The sequence below is a fragment of the Eleutherodactylus coqui genome, chromosome 6 (assembly GCF_035609145.1).
Source record: "Eleutherodactylus coqui strain aEleCoq1 chromosome 6, aEleCoq1.hap1, whole genome shotgun sequence".
Lineage (NCBI taxonomy): Eukaryota > Metazoa > Chordata > Amphibia > Anura > Eleutherodactylidae > Eleutherodactylus > Eleutherodactylus coqui.
The window spans coordinates 14,466,467-14,487,429 of NC_089842.1; the positions used below are offsets into that span (position 1 = coordinate 14,466,467).

The following is a 20,963-nucleotide window of genomic DNA, read 5'->3' on the forward strand; positions in this document are numbered from 1 at the left end:
AAGACGCTGGGTGCGGGGTTGGGGGGCAGCAGTGCCATGTGAAGGAGAATGTCATGTACAAGGTTTCTGTTCTATAACCTGGAAGTACGTAGTATTGCCCGTAGAGGTACTGCTGTTATCTATTGTCTGATGCATTTTTCAATCCTTTTAAAGGGAAGCGCACTGCAGACGGGAAGCTCAGTAATGTGCAGACCACGCTCATCCTGCAGGAGGAAACGCTGCGGCGCTATGAGCGGGAACGCAAGATGGCGCTGGAAAAATCTGCCAGCCTGGAACGTAGCTTACAGGCATCAGAGAATGAGCACAGGGCGGCTCAGGTAACATCTATAGGGCGGATGTCCACATTTTAAGATTCTGCAGCCAACTGATGATTTATTAGTAAAGGGGTTGCCCAGGACTGCACTACTGACTACCTATCCTCGGGATAGGTTATCATATATAGTTGATCGTCGGGATTCCACTGCTTAGGACCCCCCAACGATCAGCTGTTATCCGGACTGCCGTCAGTGTGCATGGATCCAGAAGCTGACAACTCTGTACACATTGCAGCGGCCTGAGTTGGTATTGCAGGCGCAGCTCCCATTTGAATTCAGTGCAATACCAACCCAGGCAATGGGTACATAGTAGTTGGATTGCAGCCTCGGCTGTACTAATAGTGAGCTGGGTGACCTCTATTCACTGGGGGTCTTTAGCAGCAAACCCTTGTCAATCAACTATTGATAATGTCTCCTAAGGATAGGTCATCAATAGTTCAGACCCGGAAACCCCTTTAAGTCTAATGGGAGCTGTATAAATCTGCATGCAGTGAGCTTTAGGGAGACAGAATGGCACCATGACTTGTGTGCCATGTGAAGGGAAGGAAGCAGAGGTGTTGAAGTGCCGACCATTATAATGTTGAGTTTGGTCAGAAACACTATCTTTTCTCCTAAGGGAGAGCACCTAGACGGTGAGTGAGGAGACTTACAAGGCCATTTACTCTCCTCTGGGTAATATGCAAATAAGGGAGATGAAACAATACCTCCACAGTGCCACCTATTGGTAGGCAGCAGGAATTGAAAGCAAAGTCGGAGCCCATGCACATACATACTTTGCTCTCAATTCCTGGTCATTGTTGCAAGGCTTGTATAAAGAGTCTAACATTTACTTTAGTTATTTCTGCCTTCCAATAGGTGGCACTGTTGAGGTATTGTTCCACTGTTGACCCTTGTCCATAATGTGTTTGGGCAGCATTAAGTCTTATATTTTCTTATAGGCAGTATTCACTTAGTTTTTGCCGCTGAACCTCCCACCCCCACTTTCTTCCCCACCACTTCCCCTTCCCTCCATAGACATAACATGCAGGCTATTGGGATTATAATGGCAGGCAGTAGATTGTTGGTTCCAGTTGGAGTAGTTGCTTTCTTGTATGAGCGGTGCGGATGTATTTATCGTTTATTTATTGTCTTCTCATTTGTGCATCAGGAGAAAGTCAATAAAATGAAAGCAAATGAAGCAAAACTTGACAACGACAAGAGACGTTTGAAGGAAGTGCTCGATGCTGCTGAGAATCGCAATACTAAACTGGAGCTGTCCCGGAGAGGACTGGAGGGCGAGCTGCAGCGGGTCAGACTGGTGCTAGCTGATCGAGAGGCTGAGATGCAAGAAATACAGCAGCGGGCAGAACAGTTGCAGAGACAGGTGAGCAATGCAGATGTAGCAGAGCTGAGTGGTATTACTAGTCTGTATGGGACTGCTAACAACCTGGGTAGTTGTATCACTAGAGAACATCCCCTGTAATCAGAAGACATCAGCAAATGCTCACAGAACTCCAGACAGCATTGTTGGAAATGTAAACTTTATGTAGAAACACCATTAGAGCAGCATAAACGATGAGCTCATCGCTCATCGTTCAGTTTAAATAACGGTCGTTCACTAGTGAACGGCCGCTGTGTTATGTCAATGGAGAGGGGCGGGGGAGTGAGAGGAAAGAAATCTGCTGCCCCCCTGCTGGCCGCTCCGTGAGCGAGCCATCACCAGTAGTTCACGAGTTACAGCACGGAAACACAGGGACAAGTGTCGGGCATTGTTTGCCCCGACAGTCGTCCTGTGTAAACGGACCTTTACTTATCCTGTACTGATCCTGAGTTACATCCTGTATTATACTCCAGAGCTGCACTCACTATTCTGCTGGTGGAGTCACTGTGTACATACATTACTTATCCTGTACTGCTCCTGAGTTACCTCCTGTATTATACTCCAGAGCTGCACTCACTATTCTGCTGGTGGAGTCACTGTGTGCATACGTCACCTTTATTGTACCTATTGCCTTTGTGCTTTCCAGCTGTCAGACAGTGAGGTGAAGATTGGTGCGCTGCAAATGTGTGTCGACCGCCTTAACACTACGCTAGGGAAGGTCCAGGACAGTGAGAACACATTGAAGGAGAGAGTGCAGAGCTTGTCCAGCGCCCTCTCTGAGAGTAACTGCAGCACCAGCTCCTCGCAAGAGAAGATGGGGCAGCTGCAGAAAATGCTGACGACCACCGAGCATGAACGACGCATCCTGCAGGTCAGTCCTTTGTGACCGGAGTGTCTAATGGCTCCTGCACACAATATCAGAGGCTGGTGAATTGAGGTCTCTGTTCCTTCACCAGGAGCGACTGGAAGCGGCGCGGCTCGCTGTGGCCGATGGCAAGAAGCAGAACACTGGGTTAATCGAGCAGATCCAGGAGCTGAGGGATGAACTGACTGAGGGAGAACTGAGCCGTGTGGAGTTGGAAGGACAGGCCCGACAACTGCAGGAGGTCGGTTACCATAGATGATGTTTTATAGGCCTCCATTCCCGATGCCACTGCCGCATATTTTCATTTAGCATTTTGAATTTGAAACCCATTTTTACCACTTTCACAGCTTCTGCGGCAGCGTCAGGAATGTGAAGGCGTTTCTCATCGGAACCTCCAGAAGCTGCAGGAAGAGAGAGATGTGCTGCAGGAGCGGCTGGCCGGGCTGCAGCGTGCTGTGGCTCAACTAGAGGGGGAAAAGCGGGAGATGGAGCGCTCATCCCTGCGCCTTGAGAAGGATAAGAACGCCCTGAAGAAAACACTGGACAAGGTGAGAATAGCAAGAACTACTGCAGTCATCTGTACCCCAAAATCCCACTACTGCTGGAGTGACGACTGATCCGGAATTCCTCCAGAGATGATAATGCCATGGCGACCTTGTCTGGATGGGAATCGCCATCTACATCAATATCCGGCATCTTTCCTGCTGGGAATAGCAGCAGTTATGTGCAGACATTGATGTGGATGTACACCATGTAGGTGACAACACTGCATGACGTAAATCAGAAGGGACATGTCATCAGAGTGCCTCAGTAGTGCAGCCTCAGGCTTTGGGCCAATGAGCTTCAGCTAATCATCTTGGCAATGAGGAAAGTGCTTTACTATGTTTCTGTTCACTATAGGGCCTTCTCTAAATTTCTTCTGGTTTCTCTCCCCTCTTACCCCCCCCCACGAGGACACAGCTATTTTTTTTTCCTCCCCACTTTCAAAAAAATCTCAACTTTTTTATTTTTCGAGTCCTAGAGCTACATGAAGCTTGTTTTTGCATTAGTTGTAGTTTTCAATAGTACCATGTAAAGTATTGAAAAACTTTAAAAAGTTTTTCAAGTATAGTGAAATTTAAAAAAAACCCTCCACAACTGCACCATCTTTGGGGGGTCTTGTTTTTACGGTGTACACATTGTAGCAAAAATGACACAACTTTAGGCTGGGCTCACACAGGTATACCCATGTGACACGCAGTAACTGGCAGGCAATTAATTGCTTTACACTGTTCCGCTCACATTAGTGCGTTGGAATTGTGTAATACGCAAGCGCAAAAGAGAACGCAGCATGTTACGTGAGTCCATTGTTCTCTCTGGGCACACATATACACATGCCCATACGCAATTACATTGCATATGGACAGCATGTATACAGGTTGTGGAAATATAAACAAAAAGCAAAGGTGGGACTGCGCATGACCGCTTGCATGAGATACGCGGTCATGTGCAGCCAGCCAGCTCACTAACAACTCAAAAGCTGAAAAATGCTGCGTGACCCATGTGTGAGCCCGGCCTTAGGCCCAATGTCTACGGACGGATTTAATTTGCGGAACCCACGTGTGAGATCTGCAAATGAAGCCGCCCATAGGGATGCATTAGCATCCGCAAAACTATTAAAAGCATGCGGATGTCATTTTTTCCTGGAAAAAGAATCGCAGCACGCTCTATTTTCTGTGGATTCCCACACAGACTGCTTCCATTGAAGTCAATGGAAGTCGTCCGATCCACGGCACACTTACAGCTGACACTGTGGATGTACCACGGATCCATGGGAAAGCAGGAGTTTTTCTAAAAAAATGCACTGCGCCTGTGTGGTGGGCGTGCCGGCACGCAACCGCTGTGCAGAAGAAAGAAGACACAGGAGACATGCACCGCATCCGGACAGGTAAGAAAACTGTCCATGGCCGCGGGCACTCAGAATCCGTGTGTGCCGTGTACATGTGGCCTTAGTCTGTGGCCTTCACAAGGCCTCTGGCTGCCATGACACCTAACCATCACCCCCCACTCTCATCTCAGGAGGCAATTTGGGACTTCTAGTCACCAATCCGTCCATTTAAATGCAACGCATATAAAAGGTTTTGTCCTCCCTGCAGGTGGAGCGAGAGAAGCTGAAGACAGCAGAGGACACTTTGCGCCTGTCTACGGAGAGGGGACGCTTGGATCGGTCACTGACTGCTGTGGAGCAGGAGCTGGCGGAGGCCCAGAGGCAGGTGCAGGTGCTTGAGGTAAGGAGGAACTCCATATAGACTGCAGTATTCACAGGCCAAGCTCTAGTATTAGGAGGTAGATATGTAGGTAAGTGGATGGGTGCTGAAGGGCCTCTATCTTCCTATTGGTTCATGTCATTTTTTCTCCCCTTCCCCGCTGTCCCATGAAGGTGCAGTTATACAGGGTTAGGCGCAAGATCACATTCAGTCTGGTGAGTGAGGCCTAGGAGTTAGGAAATCTAGAGCTGAGGCGCGCCCCATCTCCGACCATCTTCACCCTTCATCATCTTCTTGTCTTCTGCCCTGATGCTCGCAGGATCAGTGCTCTGAGCTTACTCCTGGCTTTCTGCTTGTACCTTCTCTCCATCGCTCTGTCCTCTCCGCAGCACTGAGTAGATTAGGCCTCATTTACACTTCAGTAACTTTTTGTCTCGCTCAGGAGTGGATTAAAGAAATAGAAGGCAGAAAAGTTTTAGGCCCCATTCATACTTGCATTCGGCTTTTCCTGCACATTTCTGTCTTAAGGCCCATTTACACGGAGTGATGATCGCTCAAAAATCGCTAAAAAGTGATCGTTTGAGCGATAATCGTTGCATCTAAATGCACACCCATCGTGCACTTTTCTACCACTGCTAGCTGATCTTTAGATTCAGTCCAACCTAATTCAGCCTTATCAGCAGTTTTCCATGGGTAGTGCTGATAGCATTGTTTCCCTACTGGAGAGAACAAAGGAACTTGAAACCAGATAAGAGCCCTCAGGCTATTACCTGCTTTCAGCTAAGGCTTCATTTGCACACTTAATTGCTCTTAAGTAGCTACTTAATAGTTTATGCAAAATGACCGCTTAAACTGTCCTTGGAGTGATCATCGCTCCCTGTAAATGGGCCTTTAGGAGCAATAAAGCACAATTAAACGTTTCCGTTTTTTTCCTATTGCTTTCAGTGGAGTTTCAAAATAACATCTTTGTGTTTAGCAGATCCAACAAATGGCTTGAAAAGCAAATGGAAGAAACGGATGTTCATTTTTTAAATTCTATTAAGGAGTCATTGAACGGATCCGCCATAAAGGAGGGGGGGGGAAAGACCCCTAACCGTCCATTCTACTTCAGTTAGTGCATTCTGTTCATCTAAATGAATCTATTAGTAGCGGAACAGAATTGTCGATGTGAATGGGCCCTTGTGTTTTTCTGTGTTCAGGATCCACTTCTGATTTAGGACGAGTTCTGTTTGTTCTGCAGGAAAAACGTCATTACAGTTTTGGATGAAGAGCGCTCATGCTACATTAAACGGCGGTAGCTGCGGCTCTATAAGGGCTAGTACCATGGAGCCGGGAATACAGAATTTACAGCTGTTCTTTCAGTAAGGCTTCTTTCCCACGAGCGCATATCGGACGGCTTTTTTCACAGCTGGCCGATATACTCTACGTTGGGAGAGATTAAACTGGTAAACGGGCGCACAACTCAAACGTTTATGCGCCTGTTCAGACGGCATGGGTCCCAGCGCATATACGTTGAGACTACCATGCTGTCGCCCCTTTTCCCTCCCTTCCCCATCGCAGGCTCACCTCTCTTCTCCGCTCGTTCTTTGCAATGGCAGGGGTCGGAGTTAAGCATTGTCTCGTCCTGTCTCCTCCCATTTCTGGCTATGGACAATGGGCGGGGAGACCCACGTCACACCCCTTCACCGCAGCCAGCAATGGGAGGAGGTGGGACGCTGCGGCGCTTAGCTTTGCCCCCGTACTGCCCCCTCCCATTGCAGAGAGCCAGCGGGGAGGAGAGGACAGGTGAGCCTGCACGCATATTAGCCTTTTAAACCCCACCTCCACACTATTCACAACCTGATTGGTTGTTTGGATTTACTCATTCACGGTGATTGGTTATTTGGGTTGGCTGATTCACGGTGATTGGTTATTTGGGTTGGCTGATTCACGGTGATTGGTTGTTTAGGTTGGCTCGAGTACAGGTGGGGTGCAAAAAGGCTAATATACAGCCTGAACGGGGGGGGAGGGGGGGGGGGGGAGGAGAGCAGAAGGAGGGGAGTTTAGCAGCCACTCCCTCCCACCTGCGTCCATAGGAGCCCATGCAGCGGCTGACGTATTCTGACCCAAAAGATAGTTCCAGGATTAGCTTTTGGGCCCGACGTAAAAACACCCGGCGCTATATTGCCCTGGCCAGGCGCTTTTACGTCTCAGGAATACGGCCATGTGATCTGATGCATTGGAATCAAATGCATCAGATCACAGCGTATATCTGCCGGCCGTGAAAACGGCCAGCTGATATATACGCTTGTGGGGAAGAAGCCTTAGTGTGTGTAGAGCGCAGGAGGGGGGACCAGCGGCAGCAGGGAAGAGATCTGGGATTTGGCTGACCCAGGGAAAGAAAGACATGAATTTTTGTTCATATCACACCCTTCCCCTTCACTCATAGTGAACATTTGCCGTGCGAGTTAAACGTTTTTACAGAAAAAATGTTAATTATTTGCTTTAGATAATGCTTTAAACATTGAAAAAAAAACAAAAAAACCCTACACCTTATTGGTATCATCACATCCATTATCAGCCCGTACTATGATATATTTCATTTACCAAGCACAGTAATTCATGTAAAGGAAAAAAAAAGCAAAACAACGTTTTCTGATCATATTGTTTCCTCAAAACAGAAAAAAATAGTCCTATATATGTCAAAATCTTACCAATAAAAAGACATGAGAAATACTGAAGTGTAAATCCTCTGCTGTACCGATCCTTAATTAGATCATGTACTCTAGTTACATCCAGAGCTGCAGTGACAATCCTGTTGACGAATGCACACTGAGCAGCTTAGATACCATAGTGCCCCGGACTCTGGGTCATCACACCGTTGGGGTGTTTGGGAGCTGCAGTGTTGCTCTCTGGTTTCTGCAGGACATTGTATAGATCCTGGACCAGTAGGGGGCAGCAACGATCTGTCAAGCCTTGCAGTCTGAAATTAAGCTGAAACCAGAATTGTGGCCGCAGCTCTGGAGTACAAGATTACATAGTTACTCAGCGTTAGCTGGAGATTTGTCCTGTGAGGTGAACTCTGGATCCTTTGCTAGATCCTGCCGCCGCTTATCCCGACTCCATCAGCTCCCACCTAGAGCACAGCAGTCCATTGCTTTCTGCCGTATTGCCCGCTCCCTGTATAAGATCCGCTCGTGCGTTGTCAGACCCCGTTCCCCGCTTTTTCTCTCAGGCTCAGATCGCAGACATGGAGCAAACGCATTCTCAGAGCCTGATGGAGACGGCGGCGCGACATCGGCAGGAGCTGCAGCTAGAGATCGAGAGGTTGCGGAGTGCACAGACCCAGGCAGAGCGCACATTGGATGCCAGGGAGAGGGCACATCGCCAGAGGATCAGAGGCCTGGAGGAACAGGTAGAGTCTAAACCTGGGGGGACTACATCTCCCAGCAGGCACGGTCAGGACCTGCATCTCATCTATTCTCTTGCCATCCACAGATCTCCACCCTGAAGGAGCAGCTTCAGCAGGAACTGCGCCGATGCCAGAATCGCTACGCTCCGCCGCCACTGCTCTCGGGGAAATAACACTTCTGGTGCTTAAACTCTGGACCAACTCATCTGCTCTGCACTGACGGCGAGGAGGCGGAGCGCAGGTCACATCTGCGGGGTCCTCGTCACACTCCGAATGTATTTTTTTTTATTTGTGGGAGGGGAACAATTACAGGGCCAAATCTGATGGAAACTGAATCAGGGACTTTGATAGATTTACGATTACTGAACACGTAATGGTGGCTGACCGCCATCTCCACTGTGAAACGCTGGAGCAAAATTTTATATACTTTTTATGTGGAGAAAACCTCTATTTTATTAAAAGCACAAAAAAGAACAAGATGTTTACTGACTATAAACTGAACGAATGCGACTACTCAGCCGCTGCCGGAGGAGATATCAATATCAGCCGCTGCCGCAGGAGATGTCATCAATAGCAGCCGCCGCCGGAGGAGATGTCATCAATATCAGCCGCCGCTGCAGACCAAGGCCTCCATTATCTATGGGATCTGCCACAGTGAGGGGCTCTATAACAGCCCGTGAGTAAGTATCGCACTGATTCAGCAAGACGTCCCATTATTGGGGTACAGTGCCTTCACCTGTTTGTATTAGTATTCTTCTGACTTCAGGGAAACACATCGAGCCTCAAATGAGAAAATGTGGAGTAGTCACTGACAGCAGCCCATCAGATCGCGGCTTTCACTCTCATCTGATTGGCTGCTGTGGACAACTCCACTTCCTGTCTCAGGACATGGTGATATCAGAGCTGAGGTCGGTGTCTTAGATGTCCGCGGTTTTGTACACTTTGTGCCACTGTGATTACTACTGTGATTTTAATAAAATAAGTGTCGTTACCACAGAAAATACTCCGTTCTACTGATCTAAATGTAGTGTAAAAGGTCAGCTCCGCCCCCGGGTGATGACATCACCGATATGACATGATCAGACATGAAATCCGCACACCTTATACTACAGTAACATCATCTATTACTGTTCACAACCAGCCTGTATATCTTGTCTGAGATCAGCTCCGCCCCCTGCTGATGACATCACTCAGTACATGTGCTCAAACATGAGTTCCGCACACCTTATACAACAGGTTGGGTCATCAATAGTGTAAAATTGGACAACCCCTTTAAGTTCAGAATCTTATATACAATAGAAGTAGAATTCATAAATTTTTATGCAACAAAATTCTGTTCTGGTTAGTTTCATATTTTCATCCTTCAGTATTTTTACATTGTGGGCGGTGCCTTCTTCACTTCGGCTCCGCCCCCTACATTTGCCCACATTCAGACTCACCCGCTGCGGGACCTGGTAAAATTCTGCACTTTATTTTTTATACAAAACACATTACAAAAAAATAAAAATAAAAAAGTCAGATTGACACGTCTCATAATGTGAAGCGGATGGTGATTTAGAGGCTACGACAGGAGGGCCGGGGGGGATGGAGGACAGACAGGTGCAGCCCGGTGTGCAGGGAACATGGATGAGGACATACACGGAGCAGCGAGAGGCAGATCATACAGTACACAATGACCGGAGCTCGGGGACCACAGTACACATTGACCCGCTGCCGGCGACTGGCCACAATGTAACCGGAGCCCCAGACCTCTCCGCTGTTGCAGAAACCAGTCCCAAGCAGGGCAGAGTCAATGGGAGTATGGTGGAGCAGTGCAGTGTGCTGGGCTGGTGATTATATGGCAAGGAGAAGTGGACAGAAGGGCGAGAGCCCACGGTGCCCTGACCGTGGCACATACAGTACAATACAGTAAAATATAAGGGAATATAATGCTAGCACCTCCCACCCCATCCAGTAATCGCACTGACTGCGATTGAGGGCCCAGGGTGCCCTCCAGAGGCGGGTAGCTTCTGGTCTTGGTGGCACATCCTCTTCTAACAGCCTCCACAGCTCTTGGTGCACTGAGCGGCTACGGAGTGACACAGCCCGGTAGACGCCACCACTCCGCAGCGGGGAAACCGGTCTCTGCAGAGGTCAGCTGAGGGAAAGAGACAAGCCAGACAACATGGCTATCAGCAAATATACTACATAATACAGAGGCAGCAAAGTCAGTATATGTGTACAGCGAGCTGCCAGGATGACCGAATCACTGGTAACCAAGTCTCATCAGTGGGGGTCAGTTACCACCTAAACCCGAGGGAGAAAAGCCAGCAATGTTGGACATGGAAAATATGAGCGAAAGTACCGACCAGTGTGTCTGAAAGGCCTGGGCACTGGCAAGAGCTGGCACCGGCTATTTCTGTCACTTTGATACACTTTAAAGGACACCCTAGATTTAGGGGTATCGGCTATGCCATCAATGTTACTTCCTGGAATCCCCCTATATGCGTATTAATGAGGAGATCTTTATTTAGGGGTAAATTGGATATAAATCAATGGGAAATAAATTGGTAGGGTATGGTAGATTATTGGGGATGGCCAGTAATCCTCATCACTGATTGGCTGCAGCTGCTCTCACCTCTCAGGAGCTCCTCATGGGCGCAGACGGTACGTACACAGATCTCTTTGTTGATCACATACATACGCCGGAGGCTGAAAAGACAGACGAGTGTCAGGAGCAGAAGGTGGCAGGCAGCAGCACCGTCCCCTGCAGAGCTGGGCCCGCCTCCACACCAGCCCCTGCAGAGCTGGGCCCGCCTCCACACCGCCCCCTGCAGAGCTGGGCCCGCCTCCACACCGCCCCCTGCAGAGCTCCATCACCTACCTGTACAGACAGATCCCGTTCAGACATTGCTTGCAGGGCTTGTGGACAGAGTACAGACGGGTGCAGGGATACTGCTCTTCACGACAATCTGGGAGGAAACACAAATCTACTCAGCACTGCAAACAGCAGAACATTTTTAAAGGTACCTTCACACCAAATTCGCTGCATGCTTCCTGCAACTAAATGCTGCGTATTTACGAGCTGAAATGCTGTGGATTTAACCCTTATACATCAAGGGCTGAAATAGGCTACAGATTTAGAATCCACGATGCCGATTTGTAACGGAAAATTTCCCCTTCAGGTGAGGGAGATTTCAGAAACCTCCTCCACACGGCTTGTACTATAAATGCTGCTGTGGGAATTCTGCAGCATTCGCACCGTGTGACGCCGCCCCCTAAGGACAGTTTGAGAAAAGCGTATTGTAACATGTCCGTAAAACGAATCTGTATTACGGTTGTGTTCCAGATGATATTACAGCCGTATGTCGCCAGTATTTGCCTCCATAAATTTCATTTTCTACTGATCAGTATTTACCCAATAGAAAAGCACAACAATACGGGGGTAAATAAGCAAAAAATAGGTCCTACTGCGTTTTTAAAAGCCAGCCATAAAAAAATATGGTCATGTGAATAGAGATTTACATTCACTCCATGTTATAGCGCACAAAACACGGAGCTGAAACACGCAGGTATGAAAGCGGCCTCAGGGCGCCATTACCCTGCAAAATGCAGTCAGAGAAACGCCCATTGCAGCGGCACCATCGTAGTGATCGCACGCTCCTCTGCTCAGCGGTTTTGCACGTGTATTGGCGTATTTTACTATACTTTTTCCGCCCACAGTGTATATTTATTTATGCAGGATGCACCACTTGAAATGGCTAGTTAGTTCCAGATGTGTTCTTTTTCCAATGGACTCACGCATCATCTTGCATACTGCTCGCATTTGTGCACCTCCCATTGACGTGGGCGCAACTCGCATCGGACAGCACATGCACTCCTATCTATATACTGTCTGATTTACACAGGGCGTATACACATTCATTGGCATGCCCTACTTCCCATCTGTGGTACGGATAAGAATAGGATATGCAATGAGGTTTTTTTTTTCAGAGGGACCGCCAATGGGCATAACCGCATCCATTATAAGGCGGCCGTGCGCCGCTTGTGAATTAACACAGCCTGAAACACCCCAGTGTGCCGGAGGCCTAGGCGTGGGAATTTATAGTCACTGACTGCTAATGAAGCGATTTGTATATCTGCGTTATCCTTTAAGTCATCAGATGTTTTCTCGTAATCTCCCCGGAGAGGATTGGAGTCCCTCCAGCCATCCGTTACGGTCATCCTCCTCCTGCCAGGTCAGACTGTTCCTAAACCCATATACTCTATTGCCAAGGCAGGATAGCCTGCTGTTGCCCCCTGACTAATGTATATAGTTGGACTGATCTACGTGACTCTTACCCAGGGGTCCGGGTTCTGTTGGCTCAGTCTGATAAGCATCTGAAATAGAAGACAGAAGTAAGCGGCCGCTCGTCTCCGCAGTCACAACTACAAGGTTTCACCAAGCACACTATTTCGTCTGCTTACCAAATGTCGGCACCGGGATGACCTCCTGCTGGGTTTGCTGCTGCTGCTGAGGGATGAACTCAAACGGTTCCAGCTCCTGCTGATGATCGGTTTGGGTCACAACGTGGAATCCGGTCTGGACATGCTGGTTCAGCCCCGGCTGCACCACAGACTGATCAGGGAGCACTAGCAGAAACAAAGTGGGTCTGATCACCGGACCATTTCTTACTCGATCTCCAGGTTGCACAAGAGCTGACAATCTAACAACCCAAGACGCCTATCTGCATATATACACATGGGTGAGCGCACTGATGCGCTGGGCATACACGATTGGCCCATGAAGACATATGGCAGCACAAAGCATGGGATCCATGATGAAGCGGTAAGTTGGCTCGCCTCCCTCTGGGCACTTACCATCATAGTCGTAGTAATACGGAGCTTCTGGAAAACAAAGAGAGGAGCAGAAGTGAGACGCGGGAAAAGACTCATCCAGCACACAATACCCGTGACCCCGCCGGGAAGATAACCCACACAGCAAGCAGAGGAGCCGCACGCTGACAGCAGAGGAGGGGAGGCGTTATTTACATTTATCCTATTAATTAGAACCAAATAGTGAATTATTTTCCATTTTTCTAATCTATTATTATTCTCCAATTGCAGATTTTTTTATTCTATTGTCTGCACATGACTCTGGGAGCGGCCATCAGTCTGCAATTCACAGCATTTAGAGAAATGCTTTACAGCAGCTCCATGGGCCATAGAAACAATGGACAGGAGGGGACTCACTGACTTCTATGGAAGAGCGTTAGGCCTCATTCACACAGCATTATGCGTATTTGGTCTGTAAATTATGTGGTGTTTTTAGTGCATATTTGATGCATATGCATTCTTTTAGGCACATGTTGCATCCTTGCAAAAAAAGATGCAAGAGTAAATTAATTTTTCATAAATCGTTTTTCATACTGTCTCCTAGCAACATGCTCAAAGTACACGGCGAACATGCGTATTCACTGAGTATTTTACGCACCCGTAGACTTGAACGGGCGTGTTGCGTGCACAATACACACTAAAATAGGACATGCAATTTTATTAACGCGCAGGAAAAACGCACGTTAGAATGCCACAATGCAAGTCAATGGGATTTATGCTGTGCGTATTATACAGCCATGTCAATGAGCCTTTATGGGTATGCTTTGTGCAGGGGAGGGGGAAGAGGTGAACTGTGACATTACCTATTGTGAATGGTGGATCCTATGTTATCTATATATAGGCATCACCTTTCAGTGTAATCCTGCCTGTGATGATAATGAGACAAGAAGTTTTATCTACAGAACAGGAAGGGTCAGACTATTAGGCCTAGTGGTCAGCGTGAGTACTGCAGGATTTTAGAATTTTTTTTAAATTATAGAACACAACATTGAAAAAAAAGGCAAAATATATGTTTAACCTTAAAAAAAAGGGTAACTTGTATAGCAGGTCATTTCCTGCCAATTTCACACTGCCACTTTGTGTCCAGAAATAGAACCCCTTACGGTTCGTGCTTGGCATTGCAGCTCAGCCCCATTCATGTGAGAACCAGGCCCATGGGCAAGAGGGGCACTGAACCGGGGGAAAGTAAGAACATTCCTTCTAAACCCACACTGCCCCTTTAAATCGTTTACTGTACAATCCAATAATCAAGCGGAATCACTATAGGGTGGAAAGTTCTGTAACTGTCTAATAGACTTGTGGGGGCATTTACAAAAATTTTACACCCAGTTTCAGGTGTAAAAAAAGTTGCAAAATTTTGCACAATGCATGCTTGCACAAAATGTTTGCAGCTTTTGCTGGCCTCTGCTGCCATTCGCCCTCTTCCCGAAAAAGGATCATGGCTTGCTGGAAGAGTGTGGCCACCCCAGACCAGCACATTTATGTATCATATATGGTATAAATTAGAGGAAATCTGTCACGTTCCAATAGCACCATGCGCTAAGTGATATATTTTTTAATACTCGCCCACTCCCGCAATCGCACAGTGTCCCCCACTAAAGTCCGACTCTTCACAGTGCCGAGGTAACATAGTATGTTAGGCTGAAAGAAGGCAACGTCCATCCAGTTCAGCCTGTTTCCACCCCTTCTTGATGATCCAGAGGAAGGCAAAAAAAAAAACCCAGAAGCCAATTTAACCCATTTGGGGGGAAAAAATTCCTTCCCGACTCCATAATGGTAGTCAGACTAATCCCTGGATCTACGCTTAATAGTTCCTACCTGAATGTAAGACCCGGATCAAAAACCCGCTGGTCATCTAATGTCTATATCCTGTAATATCACAGCGCTCTAGAAAGACATCTGGTCCCTTTTAAGCTCCTCTATGGATTTTGCCATCACCACTTCCTCAGGCAGAGAGTTCCACAGTCTAACTGCTCTTACAGTAAAGAATACTTTTCTGTGTTGGTGATGAAACCTTCTTTCTTCTAGACATAGCGGATGCCCTCTCGTTACCGTCGCAGTCCTGGGTATAAACAGATCATGGGAGAGATCCTTGTATTGTCCCCTCATGTATTTATACATAGTTATTTGATCACCCCATAGTCATCTTTTTTCTAGGGTAAATAACCCCAGTTTTGATGCCTCTCTAGGTATTCCAGACCTCTCATTCCGTTTATTAATTTAGTTGCCCTTCTTTGTACCCCCTGAAGCACTTTTTGTCCAAAAATTAGCAACTTTTTTCCTTTTGCGCCGGCCCTACCACCTTTTGTAAAGTGGGCAGGGCTTGTTAGAAAGGGGCATGGCCAATCGTCCTGACAGATTTATTTATGACTAACTTGTTACCCGCGACTTAATCCGCAGGCAATTTGTATTACTCCAATGTCTCTACAGTCCGCCGGGCCTGAGATGCCCCTGGGGTCTCTACGGCTCTAAGAGCAGCTTGCCTTTCAGCTTGTTGCCTCAGCGCAGTCAGCAGATTCTTGGGTTCTAGTCATTTTCGCAGCTCGAGCTCCGCTAGAACTACGTGCTGGATCTGACCTGCGCGGTCTATTAGAAGACCAAAAAGTGGATAGGAAATACGATCAGAAGGAAACCATCTCTTACACCGCTGAAGTAAAATGAAAGCTGCGCTGTGATTGGTTGCTATGGGCAACACATATGTTCTTTAAGATCTCAATCCATGTTAATGTGTCTTTCGTTCAAGTTTTAATCCCGGTAACGCCATGTACGCCTGCCAGCTTAATAATTGCATACGTGCGACCACAACATCTGCCCTCATATGTCTGCCCGTTTGTGTAGGCATAACTTATGGTATGCACCCCCTTCCCGTACGGCGGCAGAGCGGAGGTGCGCCTGCACATCACCAAATAGATCTGTCTTGTCGCGCTCCCTGGAGAACTCTAGATATTTTTGGGATAAGACGTAGCTGATGTCCTTCCTCAAGATGCAAGCCATCTCCCTGCCAAATTTCATCAAAACTGCGATGCTATGCGAGAAATAAATCGCGGCATGTTATATCTTGCTGCGTGATCTCACATTGCAGCCCCATTGCCTTTAATGAGGCTGGCAGCAGCAGAACCGGCTCCATTGAAAACAATGAAAGTAACTCTGCGATCCTCTGCCGCGTCTGTGACCGCCACGCCGGAGGGTCCCTGCAACCCCGAAGTGATGCAAGGTTGTTTTCCCATGAAAACGTCTCGTATCCATGGTGTTCTCACATGGTGGGGAGCGCGATATGGGGGTGGGATTCACGGCCCCATATCGCACTTGCCCATGCAAGGTTAGCCCAAGAGTTTACTCTCGCAGGTGTAATTTCATATTACAGCCCTCAGCTTGGCGTCACAATTGCCAGGCTTAATAAATTTCCCGCAAAGTTTACTAGAAAGTTGCAGAATAAATTTACAAAGGGCTGCGCTGGCCCTTTAAATGCTGTTGATTGAAACAATGTAACATAAGGTCTCTATACTATCATGCAGGAGGGTCACAGCCTCTGGTCAGTAGCCCCAATGGGGTCCCCAACAAATGTTCACACAGGGCGGAAATAGGTAAGGAGTGTCTGCAGCAAACATTCTGCAGAAAATCGTCAACGCAAAAGGCACGTTTAAAAGCCAGATCATTGGATGCAGATTTTGAAAAGGTGGAATCCACCCTGTAAATCTGCTGGATCCAAAATCCGCACCGCAGGTTGATTTCTACACTGATTTTGTGCAGACGTTTTCCCCATTACTGCTACTGTAAATGCCGCAGGTCTTCGTGCAGAGAGTCCGGATGGAGTATCTGCGGCAAATCCGCCCCATGTGGAAATGACCCAAAGCCATTTTAGGAGTCTGTGAGGGGACTCTTCATGGGAGGATGCAGACAGCAGAGTACATCGAGATTTGGGAGAGGCGCTGAAGATGCCGCTATGTTGATTCTTACCTGTGGGGCCATCGTAATGGGAGTTGGGTTCAAACTGTTGAGCCAAAATTCCTGCAAATACAAGGAACAGGTTAGTAAATGACTGCATGTCCCATATACGAGGGGTGCTGATAAGTCTTTGGCTTTGTGTTCTTTTTTTGTTTCTATGGTAACGAATGTTACATCACATGAAAGCCTTATGTGTCTAATATAGGTTTTCAAAATGTTGGGTTTGTAGCTTATGGCAACAGTGATCTCGGCACGCGGGAAAACAAAATGGCGGCGTCTAAGGCGATATTCACCACAAATGAGAGCAGAGGCGTGATAAAATTCATGGTGATATGTCGCAGACAGTGGGGGATCAATGTCCTTCATATTCTACAGTTAAGAACTGGGTGCCACTTCAGCACCAATGATGAGGAACGTCCTGGATGACCGAGAGAGGTTGTTGTTCCAGAGATCATCGATGCTGTGCACAACCTCATACTGGAGAATCGGACAATTTCAGCTAAAGGAATAGCCGACATCATGGGGATTTCTGGTGAACGTGTTTGTGTCATTATCCATGAAGAAGCTATCTGCAAAGTGGGTCCCCAAATGTTTGACAACAGATCAGAAAAGCATCGAGTGAAGACGTCCCGGTCTATTTGTCAGCGTTTCCGGACTGATAAGAACTTCCTGGATCGACTGGTCACTATGGATGAGACCTGGATTTATTTGTATGACCCTGAAACCAAGGAGCAGTCAAGAGTGGAGGCACGGTGGTTCTCCTCGCCCAAAGAAGTTCAGCCACTAAGGTGATGGCGTCTGTGTTCTGGGATAAGGAGGCCGTGCTGCTAGTGGACGACCTTCACAATGGTTCCACCATCAGTGCAAGGTATTACATTAAACTTTTGGACCAATTGAAGGCAGCTCTGAAGGCCAAAAGGCGCAGCAAGCTGTCCAAAGGAATCTTGTTCCTGCAAGACAATGCCTCCGCTCACACTGCACAAGTGACCGCGGCAAAACTGGTGGAGCTAGGCTTCCAGATGGTTGGCCACCCACCTTATTCACCAGATCTAGCTCCCTCCGACTATCATCTGTTTCCAAACCTGAAGAAACACCTCAAGGGGACCAAATTTCACACCATTTCTGATGCCATGGCTGCTATGGATGACTGGTTTGAGGCACAACTGAAATCCTTCTTTCTGCAAGGCTCACAGAACTTGGAATACCGATGTAAGAAGTGTGTTGGCATCAGTGGAGAGGATGTGGAAGAAATGTAGAGTTTCATCTTCCTATCTCGTTTCTTTCTGGGTAAAGCCAAAGACTTATCAGCAGCCCCTCGTACAAGGTATCAGGTCTGAGGAGGGGACAGCGCTGATAGATGAGCTGAGCAGGGCGGCAGCCGCCATGTTGGACATTTCTATAGATAAAGATTGGCCGAGGCAGAGCAACGGTCCGTGACATTGGATGAGTCCTGGGTGGTCATGCTGGGGGCAGAATACGGTCTGGGGGCCGCAGATCTCCCTATGATGTTGGCTGGAGAGTGAGGGGTGGAGGGGCGCAGGACATCACTTACCTTGGACACAGAGGATGAGGAGACAAGCGGCGCGCATGGCTGTAGGAAACGGTCTTATCTGCAACACAAACATGACCAGAATGAATGAGATCTCTGAAGTCGGACTCACCACATGCAGCAACCAATCACCAATCACCATGGAGCCGCGAACACGAGCTGCAAAGCGACTCAAACCGGTGGCTCCTCGGCTGAAGGGTGCTGAGTTGGTGACCGGCTGTCAGATGCTGAGGAGGAACTGTCACGAATTTAAAGGGATTCTCCATGTAAACATATTTCTACATACATACAATTAAAGGACTCGTTCACATCCGCATTTTCCTTCCATTTTTAAACACTTTCTGTATTACTTAGCAGGGAAAAAAAGTGCCGCGGTCTTTGCAAGTTTTTTCGTTAAAATGAAAAAAAAAAAATCGGAAGGCCGACAGAATGGAACGGAGCATAACTGAAAATCCCATTAAAATCACTGGAAGTAAAGAGGAACAGCTTTTTCCGTTTCGGAGAACTGGAAAACAAAATGGCTGATGTGAATGAACCCCAGTGAACTGCAACAGGTAGAGAAAGCCACTTCACGCCCTTCCGAGTCTCCGACTCCCCCCTCTACCAGTTTGGTGTCAATTCTTCCAGTCAAATATTCCAAGAGTTTTTCATTCTTCTGCCTCGTTAGGGAATAAAAGATTTTTTTTTTTAAAACGGCATGCAGTATCTGCGGAAACCAGTGGCGCCTGATGACCCATTGACTATTATGGGCTCCATCTGGTTGGCATGATGGTTTCACTTCACTGGGATATAAAGAAGTAGCGTAACACGCTGCACTATTTTTCCCGGCATTTATGGCAGAAACTATGATGGAATGAAAGATCAGAAGTGCGGACTGAGCCTCAGGCCACAATCACGGCTGCTTCGGAGGCTCCGTTTGAGCTTGTGGCACAGATCCGGAAAAAAATCACTGTCATTGGGGTCCGGCTGGAGACACTTGAATCTGGGCTGGATTTGGAAGCTCCAGTATTTTCATTATTCGGCACAAGAGCAGAGCCGAGCGTTGGAAATCAGCCGAACACCACGGCGCAAGTGTGAACAAGGCCGAACCGCAGCGAGCCCCTACATTATACTGAGGTGCAGCCCTGCCAGGACCCCTCTATATCTCCTACGTAGAACTACAATTCCCAACAGATGGCATGACAATCAGTGGGCACTCACACTGACGGAGACACCAGGGAGAAAAACCCGCGGAACACGCTGATGAAATCATTGGTGTCCTGAGAAAGGACTGGTTGCTCCATGGACAGGAGCCAGCTGCTACCATCACATCCTTCCCGTCTGCAGGCTGCCGCAGCCATCAGATGGCTCTAGCAATTATTCTGGAGCTTCCCTTTAAATCCCAAGGTAAGTGGCCACAAGTAGAGCAGACATTAAAGATTATGTCCACGCACTCCCCTCCCCCGCTCGTTACTCCACATCTCCCATCAGACTCTTGTTCTTGGTGTCTGATCAAAGTTTCAGGAAATCATTACAGACATAATTTGTCATTTTTGCTTCTACTTCAGAGCAGCGAGAAGCCGGGCGACGTGCCCAAAGCCAGAGGGGGTCAGTCAGAGCCGATCAGTGCGCACGGCTGCATCGACTGACCTCCCGCCGCGGCAGGTTGGACAGACACAATGTAAACATCATCTGGATGTAGCCACATTCACAGGAACATCGAAGGGTCCATTCGGAGGCTCCACACGAACATGTTGTACTATTTTATTCAGGAAGCGCCTAAGAGTGCAACTTTAGCCGTACGGATCCCATTATAGTCAATGGGTCCATTTGGCGCTGTTTGGTACCGCCATTCAGTTTAAGCCATTTAGGCAGGGATTCCATTTTCCTGACTCTATAACAAAGCAGGAAAAATGGAAGCCCGAATGCAGAACACGACGAGTGAAGAGACCGATGACGCTGTGCCACCTCGTCACACAAATTAATGATTAGAAGATGGAGTCAAAGATACAACAAACATCACCGCCGCGCAAAATACCAGAAGATGCCAGTTTATATGTAAAATTTATCCATAATTGTTACAATCTAAGAACTAATAACCTGATTACACGGACACTGATGGGGGACTCTCCATGTTAGAGAGGTCTGACTAAATTTGGCTGATGTCACTCAAGATCCAGCGGCTGCTGATATTGTGGCCAGTGATGACATCACACTGTTATCTACCTACTGTATGACATCACTGTAATCTACCTACTGTATGACATCACTGTAATCTACCTACTATACGATATCACTGTAATCTACCTACTGTATGACATCACTGTTATCTACCTACTGTATGACATCACACTGTTATCTACCTACTATACGACATCACTCTGTCATACAATCTTTTTGCAAGTGATGGAAGATCTGAGCTGTATAATTCAAGTCATTACGAGTCAGACTGATGCACAT

General features: G+C 47.6%; 2 protein-coding genes across 5 annotated transcripts in view; one reads left to right on the forward strand and one right to left on the reverse strand.

Moving 5' to 3' along the window:
* CROCC (ciliary rootlet coiled-coil, rootletin) overlaps positions 1-9,179 on the forward strand; it is a 47,005-nt gene extending 37,826 nt beyond the window's left edge. For all 4 annotated transcript variants that reach the window (XM_066606333.1, XM_066606334.1, XM_066606330.1 and 1 more), the window contains exons 30-37: positions 154-317; positions 1,462-1,677; positions 2,321-2,545; positions 2,631-2,780; positions 2,887-3,087; positions 4,675-4,806; positions 8,000-8,179; positions 8,263-9,179. In XM_066606333.1, coding sequence (XP_066462430.1) covers positions 154-317; positions 1,462-1,677; positions 2,321-2,545; positions 2,631-2,780; positions 2,887-3,087; positions 4,675-4,806; positions 8,000-8,179; positions 8,263-8,349 — 1,355 coding nt within the window. In that variant the 3' untranslated portion in view covers positions 8,350-9,179. The remainder of the gene's footprint in view (positions 1-153; positions 318-1,461; positions 1,678-2,320; positions 2,546-2,630; positions 2,781-2,886; positions 3,088-4,674; positions 4,807-7,999; positions 8,180-8,262) is intronic.
* Positions 9,180-9,626: 447 nt separating this feature from the next.
* The window catches only part of MFAP2 (microfibril associated protein 2), a 34,992-nt gene continuing 23,655 nt past the window's right edge, over positions 9,627-20,963 (reverse strand). The window contains 8 exon segments of the mRNA XM_066609252.1: positions 9,627-10,313; positions 10,794-10,867; positions 11,040-11,127; positions 12,497-12,535; positions 12,623-12,787; positions 13,016-13,042; positions 16,988-17,038; positions 18,528-18,585. Coding sequence (XP_066465349.1) covers positions 10,210-10,313; positions 10,794-10,867; positions 11,040-11,127; positions 12,497-12,535; positions 12,623-12,787; positions 13,016-13,042; positions 16,988-17,038; positions 18,528-18,585 — 606 coding nt within the window. The 3' untranslated portion in view covers positions 9,627-10,209.